Source organism: Rhea americana, unplaced genomic scaffold (genome assembly GCF_003343005.1).
Source record: "Rhea americana isolate MKP2758 unplaced genomic scaffold, rheAme1 scaffold_353, whole genome shotgun sequence".
Lineage (NCBI taxonomy): Eukaryota > Metazoa > Chordata > Aves > Rheiformes > Rheidae > Rhea > Rhea americana.
The window spans coordinates 82,333-101,406 of NW_028186483.1; the positions used below are offsets into that span (position 1 = coordinate 82,333).

At 38.7% G+C, this 19,074-nt stretch overlaps 1 protein-coding gene across 1 annotated transcript in view; it reads left to right on the plus strand.

The window, feature by feature from the left end:
- TRIO (trio Rho guanine nucleotide exchange factor) overlaps nucleotides 1-19,050 on the plus strand; it is a gene marked incomplete at its 5' end in the record, with an annotated part of 101,333 nt that extends 82,283 nt beyond the window's left edge. Inside the window, 10 exons of the mRNA XM_085311993.1 lie at nucleotides 138-907; nucleotides 4,944-5,191; nucleotides 5,985-6,123; nucleotides 6,483-6,510; nucleotides 7,408-7,570; nucleotides 10,215-10,336; nucleotides 12,413-12,491; nucleotides 13,168-13,368; nucleotides 14,530-14,668; nucleotides 15,960-19,050. Of these exons, the coding sequence (XP_085168119.1) occupies nucleotides 138-907; nucleotides 4,944-5,191; nucleotides 5,985-6,123; nucleotides 6,483-6,510; nucleotides 7,408-7,570; nucleotides 10,215-10,336; nucleotides 12,413-12,491; nucleotides 13,168-13,368; nucleotides 14,530-14,668; nucleotides 15,960-16,502 (2,432 nt within the window). The remainder of the gene's footprint in view (nucleotides 1-137; nucleotides 908-4,943; nucleotides 5,192-5,984; nucleotides 6,124-6,482; nucleotides 6,511-7,407; nucleotides 7,571-10,214; nucleotides 10,337-12,412; nucleotides 12,492-13,167; nucleotides 13,369-14,529; nucleotides 14,669-15,959) is intronic.
- Nucleotides 19,051-19,074: the final 24 nt, after the last annotated feature.

Below are 19,074 nucleotides of genomic sequence, written 5' to 3' on the forward strand. Positions count from 1 at the left end.
TGACCRGCCTTGCTAAGAGAATGTATCTTATCTGAATGGTGCTTCCTTTGGCACTAAACACATCCGTTTCAAACTGTTCTTGTTCCTTTTCCTGTCCCACTTTCCCCAATCTCCTTCTCTCCTTCCCCTGTCGGCAGCCTTGACGTCCCCAATCGAGTATCAGAGGAACCACAGCAGCGGCGGAGGCGGCAGCGGGAGCAGCAGCGGTAACAGCAGTGGCCCCGGCAGCTGTAGTGGACTTCCCAGCTCCAGCCGTAGCAGGCCATCCAGGATCCCCCAGCCTGTCAGACACCATTCCCCAGTCCTGGTCTCCTCTGCAGCCTCGGCCCAAGCAGAGGCAGACAAGATGTCAGGTACGTCCATTCACAATCTCTCCCTGCCACACTACAACACCTCCTTAGAAACTGGCCTGAGCCAGCCAGACAGGCACCCTCCCCATGCAGAACCGGATGGTCCTCAGAGAGAAGCTGAGCAGATTCCCAAGATGAAAGTTATTGAGAGTCCCAGGAAGACACCAGGAAACATTTCTGGCTCAGCTGATGGAGCCCAGAAAGAATCTCGTGGAAGTTCAGAGGATGGTCGCTCAAGAAACAGCATAGGATCCCTGACGCTTGGGAAGCCAAGACCAGGAGCCGTCTCACCAATGAACTCTCCTCTCTCCACGACTTTCCCTTCACCTTTTGGCAAAGAAACCTTTCCACCCAGCAGCCCCCTGCAGAAGGGCTCCTTTTGGAGCTCCATCCCAGCATCCCCTGCCAGCCGCCCTGGCTCCTTCACTTTCCCTGGGGACAATGACTCCCTCCAGCGGCAGGTCCACCGCCACTCTTCACACAGCAAGGACACAGACCGCATGAGCACATGCTCCTCGACCAGCGAGCAGTCAGTTCACTCCACCCAGAGTAATGGGGTAAGAGCGGAGCACTTCTGTCCTGCGAGCTCTTCTAAAACCTTCCCATGCTCCCTTTCTGTGCGTTACCATCACTCTCCGTACTAACTTCTGGCTCTCCAGTGCTGTACTGCTCTGAAATAATCAACTATTCCAATATCTTCTGCACATTAAAAAAACAAAATTGCCTACCTCTCTGTGTATGTATACATAAAACATATGTCATGACATGTATACAGACACAAAAGTAACTGCTAACATTAGATGCAATTTCCACCTCTGCTGAAAACATAGATCACAGGCTGATACTTACTAACTTGCTCTCCTTGCTTTTCCGTCTCTAATCTGAAGGCACATAATTAACATGCTGAACTGTGGCAGCCAGAGCACCGTGAGGTATGCACTGCAACCAACATGTTTTAAATCTGACTTCAAGATTTTAGCAGATTGCCTTGGGGCTTTTTTCCCTGTCACGTGCACATCGGCCACCATTGTCCTGTTGAGTTTTAACTTCGTTGGGACGTCTACTACACACTCCCTGACCTGCTTGATTTTGGTTTGTTTTTTCTTTTTTTTTTTTTTACCTTTCTCTCAGCCTTAGTTGGTATACAGCATTCTGTCTTTTTAAAACCTATGTCTGGTCAAGGAAGCTTCCAGCAATCCACTCAAAACAGGCAAACAAAACCTAACTAAAATATTCTTCCTTCCACCACAACCAAAACTTCAGTGGAAAGTCACTAGACTCCACTTGTCTTTGCTGCTTTATAAGAGGAACTGTCTTATGACATCTGGAGATTCAGTCTTTTAGTATGCACTTGGAGTGTTTGTGTGGAAAACTGGGGTATCAGCAGAGTCCACATTCTCTGTAATAACGTCCACCAGGAAATGCAACACAGTAATCACAGGGTCATGTGCAAATACAACACAAAAATTTTAAGGCACTTGCCATGGATGTGGTAGGCGCGTGGTGGTGCCTTTTTTATTTACTTATTTTTTTTAAATTGCGTTCGATTTTTCCTCACTAAGCATTGTTCTGTTCACAAATGTGTGTTTTTCTACTCTCACAATTCCTATGCAGTACCGGTTTTGCAAATCACCTAACTTGCAGTACCTTTTTAAAATGCATGCATTCTTGATGAACTGTTTTAACACACAGAGCTTTCTTGACTTCTTAGTTCTTAAGCTTACTTTTATAATAGCCTCAAAGAAAAAAATTATGCTTTGCATGTTTTGTATTCTTATCCCAATCTTCTTTCAACTTTTCATGTGGTTTAGCTCTGTCTTGTGTTTATCTTCAGTTTAGCAAAATATGATGCTAATATATTAGCTGAGATAACTGGAATATTTGGCAGTTACTACACAGCATGTGGATCACGATGGTGGTACGTTTTATGTGCAGAAACATCTTACACAGTATTAATATCGTTCCATTAAAAAAGAAAGAGAGAAGCAGAGTGGCACTAATTTTTTGAAACATTTGAATTTTGATACCACCTCAGGAAAGATCCTATAGCTTGTTTTTATCTTACAGTAAACCATAATGTGTGAATATATGACTTTTTACGTGCACATATGGCTAAACTGCATGTGGAAGCCCCTGTGTACATATGTGAGGCTTTTAGTGAGACAGGTGAGACAGTTTATATCTAAGAAGGAGAAAGAAGAGTGGCTCTTGTTAATTTTTCAAGAATATGGGAGCAATTTTTCAGGTTTTGATTGTAATCCCATATTTGAGGTCAGTGACTTGCAATAGAAAATCATTTACTGTACAAGAATGATCACCTCCTTGAAAGGAAAAAGAGAAGACTGTCTTCCTACAGTGAGAATAAATTCTTATATAAATGCATTCACAAGGGAGAAAGGTCTGTTAACTGCTAAGTGACAACTTTTTAACAGATTTATACATTCTTGTTCAAAATAAGAAATATTCAGAGTTCAATCTGATCCTTTAGGCTTGAACTATGAAAAAAGAGATTTTTATATGTTACAGGAARGTCAGTCTTGCAGTTTTATAAATAATGCTGCATGCTAAGAAATAGTATGTTTGGGAATAGTGTGTGGAGAAAGGTTTGGAGTTGGGGCTGGTTTTGCTCCTTCAGCCTTCCCCATCTCCTCCCCCTTTAGGTCTAACAGAGAGAATCAATAGTAGCTTGCTATGAAGCTAAAAGTATCTAGCAAATTGTTATTTTACTCTAAGCAGTGACTGAAAATAAGACTTGTGGGTTTTTAATTCTGCAGTTTCTGGTTTGCCTGAAGCATGACAAGGCCTTGCTAAGTACAACAGACCATGTAGACAGTTCTCTGAGCCAGTCTGACTGGCTCTTTTCCCAGACCAACTGGAATTGCACCTCCCCAGGATGAATCTCTCCCTTGTGTAGCATTTGCTTCAGCATCCTAGTAGGAATAAAGTATGGACTTGAATGACCCAGTCAATTAGGTGTTCCAGTCAGAATAGATCTACAGACTCGGGAGAAATGCAAGCATCAGAGTGCTGGACAAGCTATAAATGAGTAATCTGAGAYGGTTCCTTTCCAGATATCTTGATTTCTCAGTAGACTAAACAGACAAAACACCCTCAGGGGAAACACAGGTGCTGAGAGAGCAACTCGTTCAAAGCCATGAGCAGATTGGAACAGAACATGGTGTTCAGGGCTCTCCATGTACCGAGATGTCCCCAGAGTCCTGCTGCACCCCCTCAACACTGTTGAGATGACTGATCTTTTTGAGAAAAGAGAAGGTGACACACTCTTTTAATCTTGCCAGCCAAACTTGCACTCGCTGCTAGCACATATGTATGGCAGTCACGCTGTGCGAGCCATAGTAGCCTGCACCTACAGCTGGGTACAGCTTGCTTGCTTCAACATGCCGATCACCAGCTTGGCCACTACTAAACAATAGCAACCCCTCACTGATATCAACCTGAACCAGTTTGAAAGAACACACACACAGACACACACCCCTCCCTCATATCACATTGTAAATGAGCCATTTGCTTTGATTTCAACTTATTTCAAGAAGAAAACCACTTATTTCAAGGAAAGGTGGCACAACTTGATAATAATTTTCAAACTTCTGTTTATTAAACCACATATGGGAAATGCAAGCGTGGGCAAAAACAGCCTTACTTTAAAAAATGGAAGAATAATTCCCAGTGAAGTCATGGCCAGGAGAGAGCTATTTGTTTTGAAAACCCTCAGCAGTAATGTATATTACCAGAGAAAATGCTCAGTGAGTAAACAGACAAAATTTGTGAACACTAGCCGAAAGTACAAGGTAAGCATCTAACAACACACAGCTATCCTAGTGACTAAAAACAACATTTCCTGCTTTATTCTGAAAATTCAGTGGGCCTATTTTGCCCAAGAAACTTGAATAGTTTTTAAAATCCAGTAATTTACCTCATCTCACGAATCTAAGGAACAAACCTGATCATAAAGATTCAACCAGTGAGAAGTCTTGAGGTTTTTAAGAGACATTATCAGAAGCCTATTTTATTCTTTTGTAATTTGACGTGTTTGGCATGCAAGAGAAGGCTAATGTCTGAGAACTGAGACGTTCTGCTAGGAAAGACTATATATTTTTTGTTGTTGGAGTTCCTAGTGTTTATCAAGTGAGTTATTAACTGGTTATATTTTTGAAACTGCATCTATAAGACTTCATGATGAATTGTCCCCAGTGCTGTATGGTAGTTCTRTTACCTGATGAAGATGTTCAGTAAAGGATTCAGAGTCAGAGCCTGAAAGGAATATAAATTGGTGGCTATATATAAACTGAGTCTTAATAAATAGAGAGAAAGTAATCTTGAGTAAAAGTAACAGGAATAAATTGCTGCTGCTGTAAGTAATACTATTCAAAAATCAAGCTAATTTACACAAGATAGACACAGCCAGCTCTAGAAGAGAAATCCTAGCTCTTTGCTCTGACTGTGCCTTAAGCTATGTGGATTATGCAGATCTTGGTTGTAATGGTGTGGGCCGAGAATAGCCTATCGTCTTCATGAACTTTTCATGAGTTCTTTCCCCCCTCCCCTTCTTTGTGCTTCCGCTTGACATTGCAGAGTGAAAGTAGCAGCAGTAGCAATATCTCCACCATGCTGGTGACACACGATTACACGGCAGTGAAGGAGGATGAGATAAATGTCTACCAAGGAGAGGTCGTGCAGATTCTAGCCAGCAACCAACAGAACATGTTTTTGGTGTTCAGAGCCGCCACTGATCAGTGCCCCGCAGCCGAGGGCTGGATTCCCGGCTATGTCTTGGGGCATACCAGTGCAGTCATCATTGACAACCCTGATGGAACCATCAAGTAAGTGTCTGGACATATGTAGAAGAGGAGGAGTAAGAAAAATTTCCCATTTAGACAAGACTTTGAAGCTTTTAAACCAAAAGTTGAAGCTATCTTTGAGAAATAAGCATCAAGTTGGATGAATATATGAGAGATGTCTTAGCCCACTTCCAACTACAGAATAGTAAGAAAGAACCCAGAAGGACCTATTTTTTATTTAAAAAAAGAAAAAAGAAATCCACTGTTTATACAGTCTTCTGGGAAAAGAATATAAAATAATACATGGCTTAAGAGCAGTAAGTTATTGACTTAATGGTATGAGCAGCCAGGCAAGACATCTTTGTTTGTGCCAAGTGGAATGAGATTTCAGAGTTCCCAGCTTTCCACCTGGAGCCACAAACCATTTGAAATTGGCTGGTTGTGCTAGGAAGACTTCCCTCAACACTGTAATAGGGAAAATCATGTCATATCAGACTTCCTACCAGCTCTAATGTAAAGCTCCTATCGACTTAGAGATGGATTTTATGCTGTTCATTGCTCAGTTTGATTGATACTTTGTATTTGCATATTGAAAGTTTACTACTCCAGCAAAGATTTCAAGAAATACTAAACTACTAAATCTTACCAGTTTGCTTACAGTTTTAACTAAGGTTAGCATGCCTTGTGAAGTACACAGTGTATTTCATTTCAGTATCTATTAACACAATGAAATAATGTTGAAACATACTTTACCGATAGCATTTCAAAATAGAAAGTATAATGCAGAGCTGAGAGTTGAAAACAATTGACCAAAGTTTTAATGTTCTGCATTCAGGAAGTCAACATCTTGGCACACAGCACTCCGTTTAAGGAAGAAATCTGAGAAAAAAGATAAAGACGGCAAAAGGGAAGGCAAGCTAGAAAATGGTTACCGCAAATCCCGAGAAGGACTTGCCAACAAGGTTTCTGTAAAGGTAAATGTTACAAAGATATAATAGTTTCCAAAAATAGTCATATTAGAGTTTCTTTAAAATCTAGCCTCTAGTTTTAGCTTCTGTTGGAATTTCACAGCAAGTAAATGGATGCAACAGTGGCTTTAATGGACTATATTTGTCCAGACCCAAGACAGGGAGGTGTAATTTTTGAGCCTGCAGATGTGATACTGCATAATGATACTGCAGAGAGAGTAGTGCAGTACTGATATTCTGATGTCCAAATGTGTCTTGGATCTTTGTGGGTACACCTAACTTCTGCTCTCACTGTGCTTTTTCTACCATTCTTTAATTTATTATAAGGTTATAAGGACATTAATTCTTTAATTTCTTCTTTCCAGCTTCTCAATCCCAATTACATTTATGATGGTAAGTTATTTTAATCTTTATAATTTGATGAAAGCATAGTTTACTCAGTTCCTAATGTAATTAATTTCAAGTGAATTTGAACAGAGAGTTTTCTATCAAAATGTATGTAGGAGTTTGGGATGATTTTTTGATATGGGTTTTTTTTTTTGTTTGTTTGGGCAAGAGATAAAGAAATATATCAGAGCTTTTAAGATGCAAGATGCAAGACTTTGTTCACAAGGACTGTATGATGTGCTTTTCAGGAAGATTTATGCTGTCTTCCTTTCCTAATGTGTCTGCACTGAGATTGTATGGAATTTGAATTTCGTTGTATTTGTAAAATAAAGTCGGGAGTTGGAGACTTTCTGCTTATTTTTTATCAGCTGAAACTCCAGGGAGCATTCAGGGCCTCTCCACTGCTGAGGCTGATTGGGACAAAGATAGTGGCACTCTGGAGTCAGAGCCACACTTTTTTATTTTCACTTGATTCACAAAACGAAACATTTTGAGTTTGATCTGTAAGCAAAGAGGGAAACCACCACACTGCCTCAACAGATAGGTGTTTTGTGTTCCCTTTGCAAACTTAGCTGGACATAAAGATAACTTTGCTGAGCATATCCTCCAGTACTTTTCACTGATGGGTTTTCTCAGGTTACTTGGTGCAAACAGTGTTTGATTTGCCATGATACGTTTCCAAGTTATCCATGGCATAGCACAATAGGTCATGCCCAAGTTCATGCAGAGAAAAAGTCATTAACTCTGCAGAGCCGTAACAAGAGGCCTAGTCACTGATGTGCTCAAAGAGATAAACTCTTAGAAACATTCAGTGCCTTTGTCTTAAGTAATAATAAAGAGAATATGAAGGGAATGGAAAAGCAAATTGGTGATTTTCAATTGCCATTAATTTTCTTTTTTCAGTTCCCCCAGAGTTTATAATACCATTGAGTGAGGTAACGTGTGAGACAGGAGAGACCATCGTGCTTAGGTGTAAAGTCTGTGGTCGCCCTAAGGCTTCAATTACTTGGAAAGGTCCCGATCATAATACACTGAGTAATGACGGTCATCACAGCATCTCATACAGGTACAGTAATTTGTATAATTATCTCCTTATTTTAAAAGGAAAAATTCATGTAAGCAAACCTAGTGGGTTTGAGGTGTTTGTGGTGTTATTCTCAAACACATCTCTTTACCCCTCCCAATTGAACACCCCAAGAAAAAACAAAGTGACTCCTAAACATATAAAAGGATTCTGATTCTGTGCAGAAAGCTTTGGTTGATAGTTATTCAATACCTGACTTGCTGCTATCACGTACACTCTCAGAAATAAGTGACAAGAAGTTTTGGAGTTGGAGCAAGCTGGTAAATCTTAGTGGATAATTTTAGTGTCATGAGATGGCTTTAGTTTTATTATGTAGTTAACCTACGTCATACCTCTGGCAAAGATGACTGCTAAAGTTCCCATCCCTGTATCACATGTTGTTGCCCCTCAGTTGTGCCACTTACAACCATTCCTGCGGGACCATTCTGTAAAAAGCATTACTGTGATGATTAATGATAAAAAGCCATCTTCTTTTCTCTTGAAAAGGTTTTTTCACTGGGCACTTTTTTATCTGGATCCTGGGTGGAAAAGGGAACCTCTATGAAAGAATAGGAACTGCTGAAGCAATTATATTTTGTATTTGAAACTTCAGTGCAAGATGGCTTTTGTCTGTGAGGCTTAAAGGTGGGGTTGCCCTCAGATGGAAGTACTTCACAGTTGGGATCTTCTAAAAAAATTCTGTAAATTCCTCTGAGTATGGCTGGTGGTACCCAAATGTCATAATCAGTTGATTTAAAAGCTATCTAAAACCAACCATCTAATGCTTGAATTAGAACAGCATGCTGCAACATGCCAATGCTGTGACATGCCATAAGGCCAATCCTTTGATACCRCTGCTAGCATACCATCATTTTTAAGGCAGATGACTGCTTTCAGAAAGCCTGCACTATGGCATTTTGCAAGGAAACAGCCTCTGGTTCCTGCTAACATTAATGCTGCAATCTTTGTAGCTGAAGCACTGAAACTAACGTTTTTGCCTTACTCTGATAGAATTGAACAGACTAAGTGACAACTCAAAGAGCTAACCAATGAGAGAAATTGTTGTATTTTGGAATGTGAAACTGCATATTAGAACTGTTTCTTTTTTAAACATGCTTTCTGAAACGGATGCTTTCTGAAAAAACATCTTTTTATATACAGAAAATTCTGTTTATTGAATAACTTCAATTAGAAGAAAACTGAAAAACTGAAAACTGCCTCATTAGTGGATACAAGAGCATATCATCTTATAAATTGCTGTATGATACAGCCCAAATCATCTGCAGACTTGATAGCATGTTATACAGTGTTTTATTTTTCTTAGTGCTACTGCTTTTCCCTTTTTGCTTGGTATGATTTTTGTTATGGAGAGACAAAGGTACAGGAACAGCTGTGCTACTGTATCCAGGACCACTGAGAGAGATGAGTAAGAGCAAGGTTCTCTAGGTTTAAATCACTGTGGCCTGTTACAGTTGCACAGTAATAACTGGTAAATCCTATTGCTTGTGGCAGCCAACTTTTTGAAAATGGTCAAAAAATGTCCTTTAAATGGGGGGAGGGAGTTATATTCCTATGTCAATAAAATTATATTCATTTCCCCCCTGAAATTAAGTGGTTGAGTGAAGACTGTGGCAAATACCTTTTGGCTTAGTCAGTCAAGTGATTTAGAGTTATTTGAATGGATCCAAAGGAAAGCGATAACAAGGCTGGATAGTCTTGAATATATGCTCTGTTGTTTAGAGTTGTTTTGAGAGTTGTTTTGAGCCTAAAGGTGAAATGCTTGAGGGAAGACATGCTAAGTATTCACATTTGTTAAAAGACTTGTGGAGGCTGAAGGAGAATTATCCACTATCCATGACAAATGCTCCAAAATTAATAGACATGAATTGCACAGAGGAAGGTTTAAGGAGATGTTTAAAGACAGGCAGAAAGGCCAGTTGAGTAATGAGGATTGAGGAAGTGTCTGCAGAATCTTTCTCCTGTGGTCTCATATATCTTATTGCTGTTTGTGCCTTGGAACAGAGGGAAAACCTAAATATCTTCCCAGCTTAATTCTCCAGGATTCTAAAGTCTCCAAAGTCATGGTTTGATGCACCTTTTGTATTAAAGATCCACTCCTACAATGGAGAAATGCTCTGAAAGTACAAATGTTAGATCAGCTTCCATGTGCTAGGCATCAGGGGTGGAAATTAAGCTTCCAGAAAGAGCAATGATGGACCATCTCCTTGAAGTTTTCTCAGTATGAATTCTCATAATTAAAGGAGATACAGGGAGCACAAAAAAAAAAAAAAAAAAAAAAAAAAAAAAAAAAAAAAAAAAAAAAAAAAAAAAAAAAAAAAAAAAACAGGGCAAGTGCTTGATTTTCAGATGCAAAGAAGTCTGCAAACTGGAGACAAAGTGCCATTGGGGATATTTGCTTTCCTGATAGTCTGAAATATGTTCCAAAATRTTTCAAAGATACAAAATACTGTAATTCTGATAGAGACTTCTGAAATGGCAGAGATAGAGCTAGTAGTGCTTCTCCAGAGAGCATATAGGAGCTGGAGCATAAGAAATATTAACATTATTGCCCTACCTATGTCTAATTTCCTTATTTTAAAGTCTATAAAATGAATATGAAGTTAATAATTGACATTATGTTTCTCAGTGACTTAGGAGAGGCTTCACTGAAAATCATTGGCGTTACTGCAGAAGACGATGGTATCTATACGTGTATAGCTGCAAACGATATGGGTTCAGTTTCATCCTCTGCCAATCTACGAGTTTTAGGTAGGCCTGTCTCTCTGGGTTCTTTTTGTTTTTTTTTTAATTAATTACATTCAAAGCATCTGAGATTTCAATGGTAGGTACGTGTTATCCATAGGACAGAAAAAAAAAAAAAAAAAAAAAGGACACTTAAGTTTCCTTCTGTTAAGGAAGTACTATACCAGTCCTTTCCACCTGCATGCGATCCCGTCTGATGTGCTGTAGGTGACCCTGCTTGAGCAGGAGAGTTGGACTAGATAATCTCCAGAGGTCCCTTCCAACCTCAAACATTCTGTGATTCTGTGAAATAAGTAGTTTCAGTGTTTTGTTCATGTATTCATTTATCTTCCTCTTAAGTGTTGTGGATGCTACATTTTTAGAAGTGGAGAGAACRTAATGAGGCAGGAGAATATAAGCTTTCTTACATGCAGGTTTAACCACTGATACTACGTGGGTCATTTAATTTATTGAAGGGCCCATTCCTTCGCAGGAATTAATTAATAAATTTGAGGTGAAATAGCTCTGTCTCAAGTTGATCGTGGAAAACAAAATATGATACGAAATGTTTCATTCTGTTTTTGTACTTATGTCTCGGTGGATATGGAAACTTGTAGGGTTGTCCTGAACCTCTCCAAAATGTATTCTTCCCTTTTTCCAAAACAACTTCACAATTTTCTTGGAATGTTGAAACTGACCTTGGAAAGATGTGTCTATTCAGACAATCTCTTCTRAAACTGTTGGAGATTTATATTCGATGCTGCAACTTTATGGTCTGCTTGTTGGCAGATACAATAAGTATCTTAGAGTCAACATAATGAGGTGGTGATTATTCCTAGCACTTCCTACTAATTGAACCAAAGCTTTCAGCAGACAACCAGTAGTTGAGCGTTGTGACAGGTATATTGCAATAGATAAAAGACAGAAAAGAAATTCTTGGCCTCTACACTACTGTTTGAGTTTTTGAGTTTTCTTYGGGTAGCTGCTACATTGTCTGATCACTTTAAAAGAAAAAAAAAAAACTGTGGCAGATGTATTGTTGATAATAGTCATAATGCAAGATACCTGTTCTTCTGGCTATTTGGTTCAATTTGCCAAGATTACTCATTCCTGTACAGACAATCCCCCCTGCACCTGAATTAGTTCCACTATAAAATTTGTTCTGCTGCTTTGGCTGAGCTGCTCTCACGTACAATCCCAGTTGTCTTGCTGCCAGTCTGTGTTACATGCAGATTAATGGGACAAGATGGTTCCATTAATTGTGTGTCAGCCAAGGAAAGTTTCTGGTCAGGAAGCAGAAAACTCCCAAAGGATTGGAAAGAGTCAGTGTGAAACTGTGCTTTAAGAAACTAATATAATGAGTGTCCTTCTTACCCTATCACAGAAGCCCAAAATGATGGCCAGAATCAGGGTCACAAAGGCCTTATGGCCCAAACTACCATCTTTCTAGCCACGGTCATCTCACTGACCTTGTCCAAAAGTAAGCATTTATTTTTCATTCAAAAGTAAACCACAATTTGGTATGATATCTTAGTTACTTGATAACCAACCTCCAAGAGACGGGCAACCATATTTCTCAGTTCTATCAATACTTTTATTGGGAAGTGCTGATGGTTGTCATGAAGCCTCCTGCCATTTGTTTCCCCATCATTTTGAATGAAAAGAAAACCCCAAGGCTTCCAGAATGTATGAAATCCTTCTTAGTCCTTTGGACTTCCGTGAATGAAGCCATTTGATTGCAGTTAACTCTTCTGCATTATCTCTTTCAAAATACTTTTTGACCTGAATAGTTAAGTCAAGTCAAGTAAGGGGCTTCATAAACCATCAATAAAGTAGTTGATTACAGAAACCATTTTATCTCCCGCCTGCGAAAGGATGGAAAATACGAAGATACCAGTTGCACGCACCCAGTTTCAAACCAAAAATGATAATGGTCAGTCTAAGGCAAATTCCTCCTAAAATTTATTCCCAAACTGAATATGAAGTCCACATATGTCTCATTTGCATCTGAAAGAGTTCCTTGGTTATAATGACAGTAGTGTAGTTCTGAGGAGGATCTGACTATATTAAATGCTGGACATACTGTGCTTCTCTTTATTGTAGGTCCTGGAAATGATGGGATCATGGTAATCTGGAAAGACAACTTTGATTCCCTCTACAGTGAAGTGGCAGAGCTTGGCAGGTATGTTGTAATGTTAATCTATAAAGACAGATGTTTATTGCAAAATATGAACTTCTCAGTGGAATAATCAAATTCTCTAAGAAAAATTACTTATATGAAGTTAATAAGCCAGGATTATATTGTGTTAAATAGAAATAAGGAAGTCAAAATCTTGCCAGCACTAGATGGCACTGCATAAACAGAACATATTTAGGTTGAACTGATATTATAGATTACATGAAAGGGTGTGTGTTCTGAGAGGCTCTATAGTCATTTTTGAAGTAAACCTTAACATGATTGATGCTGCTTCTCTAGTGAAGCTTTTTTTATTGAGAGTATGAAAATTTAAGCCAGAAAAGGTCCAAAAATGAGCAAAATGCAAAATAAATTGTACAGACATTATGTAGACATTATGCAAATTGTGTAATTGAGTAGACATACCTTTGTCTGCTTAATGATGAACCTTCGAAAGCTGAATGCTACTCTGACTTTGAATTGTCTGTGAATACAATAAAAAAGTTTTCTTTCCAGAGCTAATTATTTATCCAAACACATTTTGTAGAAGATGCGTACACAAAATTCTTGTTTATGCCCAGAAATGGCTTTATTAGAGATCTAAAATTAGGATATTTTTCAGAGTGCAGGTATGTCCTTAGTGCATCTCTCAGCTAATTCTTCCTTTTCATTTATATTCCAGGGGCAGATTTTCTGTCGTTAAGAAGTGTGACCAGAGAGGAACCAAGCGAGCAGTAGCCACTAAGTTTGTGAATAAGAAGTTGATGAAACGAGACCAGGTTACCCATGAACTTGGAGTCATGCAGAATCTCCAGCATCCCCAGCTCATTGGCCTTCTTGATACCTTTGAGACCTCCACCAACTACATACTAGTGTTAGAAATGTATGTGGACTCTAACTTAATCTATAGAGTGCAATCTGTACATCTGACTTCCCAGGGCATTTGTTATAGTTTGTGAATAAGAAACTAAGGCTTAAGTTTGGAAATACCTAAATAAAATCATGCAGTTAGCATTTTTAATAGCAGCATTAGATAAGTTTAATGATTTATTGAGGAGTCTAGTAGGCTTATTGAACTGACATGTAGGTAGTAATCTTCATCTGAAATTACAGAAATTATTTTATATAAAGAAATGGCAGAAGTGAATTAGGAATATTCTAATCTGGCTATGATTATTCCTGCAACCTATGGCAGGACACAGGTGGTCTCTAGCATTATAATGTCTTCTGTCTGATTTTTTTTCCTTCTTCTTTGCTCTACATAAACGTAGTCTATGGATTTTCGCCTGCAGTTCTATTCATGCAGTGTTTAAGTAGAGTTCTGCAGCAGTTACCCCTTCCGCAGTTAATCATGATGGTCAAGATTTCAGACTTATGACTAGCAGCGTAGAGTGCTTACTGTCCTGTAAGTAAACAGACCAGTAAGACCATGTAAATGTCACTGTTCCAAACTATGCACCCAAAATAAATACTAAGATCACTTCCATAATAATTTAGGAAACATCACAGAAAGACACTTAGGAAACATCACGGAAAGACACTTTTGCAGGCCTCTGGTAGCCAGTGGATTAAAACTGCAAGTCTTCATTATTTAAACTGGAAGAGGTTTACAGTGCTGCTAATAGGATTTCTGTTGAATACATCCATTGTGTACAGAACAAAGTTAGGTACTTGGGATATACTGAGGTTTGTTTCTTTAATTTTTAGCTAAGGATAAAATAGAAAACACTGTAGTTTTGAACAGTTCTGTAGGCCTTTCAGTCTGGCAATAATACTGTATTTCTTCCTTTCTCCACCCTTTGCTTACAGTTTGAAGTTAATTCCCCTTATTTTAGGTGCAGGTCAGCTGTAAACAACATAGAACTTTCTCATCAGCAGGCAGAAAAATTGATCAAGAAACAGTAGCTAAGTATCAGAAACAGTGAAATAGTTGTAGTTAAGGGATACTTGCCTTGAACACTTTTCATAACTTTGAAAACTGACTGTATGTTTTTCTTTCAGCTCTGATATCTGTATTAAAATATAACTCTTGTAATTCCAATAGGGCTGACCAGGGTCGCCTTCTAGACTACGTCGTGCGATGGGGAAACCTCACTGAGGGGAAGATCAGACTCTACCTGGGAGAGATTCTGGAAGCTGTGCAGTATCTTCACAACTGCAGAATAGCACATTTGGACCTAAAGGTGAGGAGTGAATAGGCTTACTAGCAGAGAGCGCCATTCCAGGGAACTGAATACCTCCAACTTCTAGAAACTGGCAGCTGATAGCATGGGTCTGTGAACTGCTTCAAGACTGTATGAAGGAATCTGGGTGTGAATACTACCTGCTGGGCAGCTGTTCCAGCCCATGCATTTTACTTGGGCCACAAGGATTTGATGCATTCTGGTAGAAAAAAATCCATAAAGAGAAGATTTTTAGCTAAATTTGAATAGAAATCTATTCTTCATCCTTTTTTTATTATTTTTTTCCACCTCAATTTGAATAATGAGGATTTTTAGCATTGAAAAGTCGTATTTGTAGGCAGAATCTCTTTTGCTGAAAGAAGCCATGGTGAGAAAAAGCTAAAAGAGACTGCATCTTCCTTCCACATGCTTCTGTTTATCAAGCAGAACCAGTTTTGTCTGCATATATCATGGAGACCAAAAATTTAAAGTTTTCTATTGCTATAGGGAGCACACTAGCACTTTTTCTGGTCTTGGAGTATATAAAGGTGAACTACTTAAAAACTATTTGTAGGTAAGTACAATTAGTAGCTTAGTAGGTAAGTAAATTAAATAATTCTTATTTTGGCAAGATTATAGCTAAAGCAGCAATCATGTCAGAATTAAAATAAAACAGTTCCAATTTCAGCTTACTAGTCGTGGGGCAGTGCTACTGAATCCATGTGTGTCCACTCAGATCCTTTTCTGCCATAGGGTCATGGTAGTTCTTTAATCSCATCAGTAAAGCTGCATTATGCTAAAGAAACACCAAATTGTTGAATTGTATTGAAAAAGTCATAATAATGTAGACAAGGTCTTTCAATATTTAAATGCAGGTATTTGTTGTCTGTCTGTCTGTCATAAAGCAAATACAGAGTAGGTGTTTTATTCACCCTCTATTTTTAGTTGCTGTTATTTAAGCTGTAAGCTCCCTAACAGAATTTTCTGTGAAACTTTGCAGAGCTGTTATTGTGAACATCTGCAGTCTTATCTGGCAGAGCTGTATTTCCTGCAAATATTATAACGCCAGCAGCTGAAACACATTCATTTCATGCTGCAGTTGGCAAGAGACTGCCCGCTGGTTGGTCTGGGGGAAGGGCTGATAGGACTGCCTAGGAGCTTTACAGAGCTGCCCTTGGGCAGTAATCCTTGTAGCTTTGTTACATTTTTTGAGCTGACAGTGCTGGCTGGGAAACAGTAATGTTAGAGCATTAAATGCATGTTAGACTGTCTCAAAAGATGACCTTCAAACCTTTTATTTTATGTTTTCTAGCCTGAAAATATTTTGGTGGACCAGAGTTCCACTAAGCCAACAATAAAACTGGCTGACTTTGGAGACGCAGTCCAGCTCAATACCACATATTATATCCACCAGTTACTTGGAAACCCAGAGTTTGCAGCTCCTGAAATTATTCTTGGAAATCCTGTTTCCCTCACTTCAGATGTTTGGAGCATTGGCGTGCTCACATATGTCCTTCTTAGTGGCGTCTCTCCTTTCCTGGATGAAAGTGTAGAGGAAACTTGCCTGAATATTTGCCGCTTAGACTTTAGTTTCCCAGATGACTACTTCAAAGGAGTTAGCCAGAAGGCCAAAGATTTTGTATGCTTCCTACTTCAGGATGACCCAGCTAAGCGTCCCTCGGCTGCACTGGCCCTCCAGGAGCAATGGCTGCAGCTGGGGAACAGCAAAAATGCTGACAGCATTGACATATCCAGACTGACTTCATTCATTGAGCGGCGAAAACACCAGAATGATGTTCGACCCATCCGTAGCATTAAAAACTTCTTACAGAGCAGGCTCTTGCCAAGAGTTTGACCTTGCCCGAAGTTCTCTCATTCTCTTTCACCTGCCAATCAAGACTGGAGATAGACTCCTCTTGCCAATCAGACTGGAGATAGACTCCTCCTGCCGATCAGCTGTTGACTTGAATTTTGAGGAAAGCAACCACCGAGCCAACCAGCTGCTAGCGAATGTTCGTGTGCAAATGCATTGCAAGGAGACCCGTGCGTGGCTGCATGTGTAACTGGCAATGCAGACTTCACTGGGGTGGAGGATGGTGGCACTGTACTCTGCAAAAGGCAGTCATGAGTGATACAGTATTTTATTCAGGTTTCTGCAAAAAAAATAGGTTTTTTTAATAAACAAGAGTTGAATTTTGCAAGTGAACTTAACTACCGTTTTCAAGATTTATTCAAGGAAGAAATGCCTATGTTCAAAGCACTGGTATTAACAACTGAAATCATGCCTGGAGAAGACTCACCAAGATGGCTGCCCATGGATACGGCCTCCATTTATAACATCTGGTTTTCACTTGGTCCTAGAGCTTTCCAGTTGCCTCGCCTGTATGTATCTCACGTAGCAGTGCACTGAGATCAGACTCTGCTTTTAAGTGCATCCAACCTCAAAGTTTTTGCATACAAATAGAATGAATTGTTTTGCTCTGATAAAATGTAGGCCTTACTTGTATATAGACTGTTACCTGCCTTCAGTCTATAATTTTTTTTTCCYCCTCGTTATCCTTTTTTACCCCCTCCTTCCTAAATGGTGGTATACCACTGTGCGGGTCTTCAGTTTGGGTCAGTACTTGCTGTCCCTTTTGTAAAGGACTTCAGGTTGGTGCCCAGCTTGCCAACTTGATTGCTGAGCAGTATGCAGTAGGATGAAATACTGTAAATGCACTCATTTGGGATTTTCTTTTATTTCATATCATGTGCAATGTTGTGGCTTTAACATTTTATGCAACTATTTATGAGGACCTCTGTTGTAACTGTAATAAATATATAGAAAAAGCACATACTTAGTACGGCGAGCTTTATGGTTTTGTTTGCGTGTTTGGGGTTTCGGGGTGGGCAGGGGAGGGTGTGTTGTGTCACACTGTCATTATTAGTTTAAGATGAGGGTAAGCATAGGATTTAGTGAAGACTAGTCAGTTTTAAGGATTGTTTAAAAAGAAAAAAAAGAGAGAGACAGAGAGATTCGTATCCCAAATCTCAAACTGGTTAAGAAAATTTATTATTATATTCAAAATGCCAAAGTATGACTTTCCCAAAATCAGTCTCAATATTTACTACTTTTTAGGATTTTCAAATCTGTGTTTACTTCTTTCTGTGAAATGAACAAATGAATTTTGTGCTCTTTGAAGAAATACATTCAAAAAGTAGTGGTCAGGTGATGAGAATCTGACACGTAATGTAATTGTCTTAGTAGCTGTTTTTAAGGTTGAAGTAATATTAACGTGAGCTATTTAAAAAGGCAGAGATGGTTTTCTGTGCGTCACTGAGTTCTTCTGGGTGTGTTGTCACCTATGTTTGTGTRAAATGACATGCTTAAAGAAACCAAGCCAACGTCCCACACTAGTTAGGTATCTGGGTCTTAAGCCATAACCTAGCTTGGATTAATTTTGAGCTTTGCGGCTTCCACTGTACTCTATTTATTCCTTTTTTGATTTTTTTTTGTTTGTTTGTTTGTTTGTTTGTTTTTTTGTAAAGCTGTACAGAAACTTTTTAAAAGAAGACAACTGACTTCAAAACTGGATGTGTATTCGTACCAACCTCATATCGTTATGTTTGTGTATTATTTTCCTTTATTGTTTCAGTTAAATTTTTACTTTATTTTGCATGTATATTTCTTTGTACAGTGACGTTACATGTTTACACAGTATGACGTGATGTAAATATTTTATTTTGCCATCAGTTATTTTGAAAAAAAATTAAACATATTTGACATATTTGTCTGATCTCTTGCTTTAAGATGTTTGAAAGGCTAGGTTTACTTATATTTTAATTGGGCTCTGTATTTTAAAAAAGTAAAATGTTTTATTTCCATAAAATTCCATTGGAATTGCAATGATGTATCTTTCTTTCATGCCTTACAAAATAATATTTGCCTTTGCTCTATATGTTGAGTGCTTTGTAGTGTACTAGTTGTTTTTGTATAAAATATGTGAATCTCTAACTGTGGAAATTGATTACAGTCCTCTTTAGTAAATTTTGCTTTTCCAGGGTTTTTACCAGATGTTCCCAGTAAAAGCCAAAGGCCTGTATTTCAGTTTAATATGGTTTGGGGTATGTAATTTCCTACATCTTCATAATGAATCTGGAATACCCAAGAAGAAAAGTCTCYTGCATCATACAGACTGTTTTTTATTCACTCCTGTAAGGGACAAGGCAGAAAGGTTTTTCATTTTATACATTTAACTCTCTCTTTTCTGCTATCATTAGCATATTTGCAAATCAAAATAAAATTAAAGGTCAGGGGACAATACAAAGTGTTTGTGCTTGTCCCTCCATTGCATATGTGACTTCCCTTCCCCTACCATCCCCGCTGTTATGTACCTGCCACTGATAAAACTTGCTTTTATTTCTCACTGTTTACTGTGAATCATTGT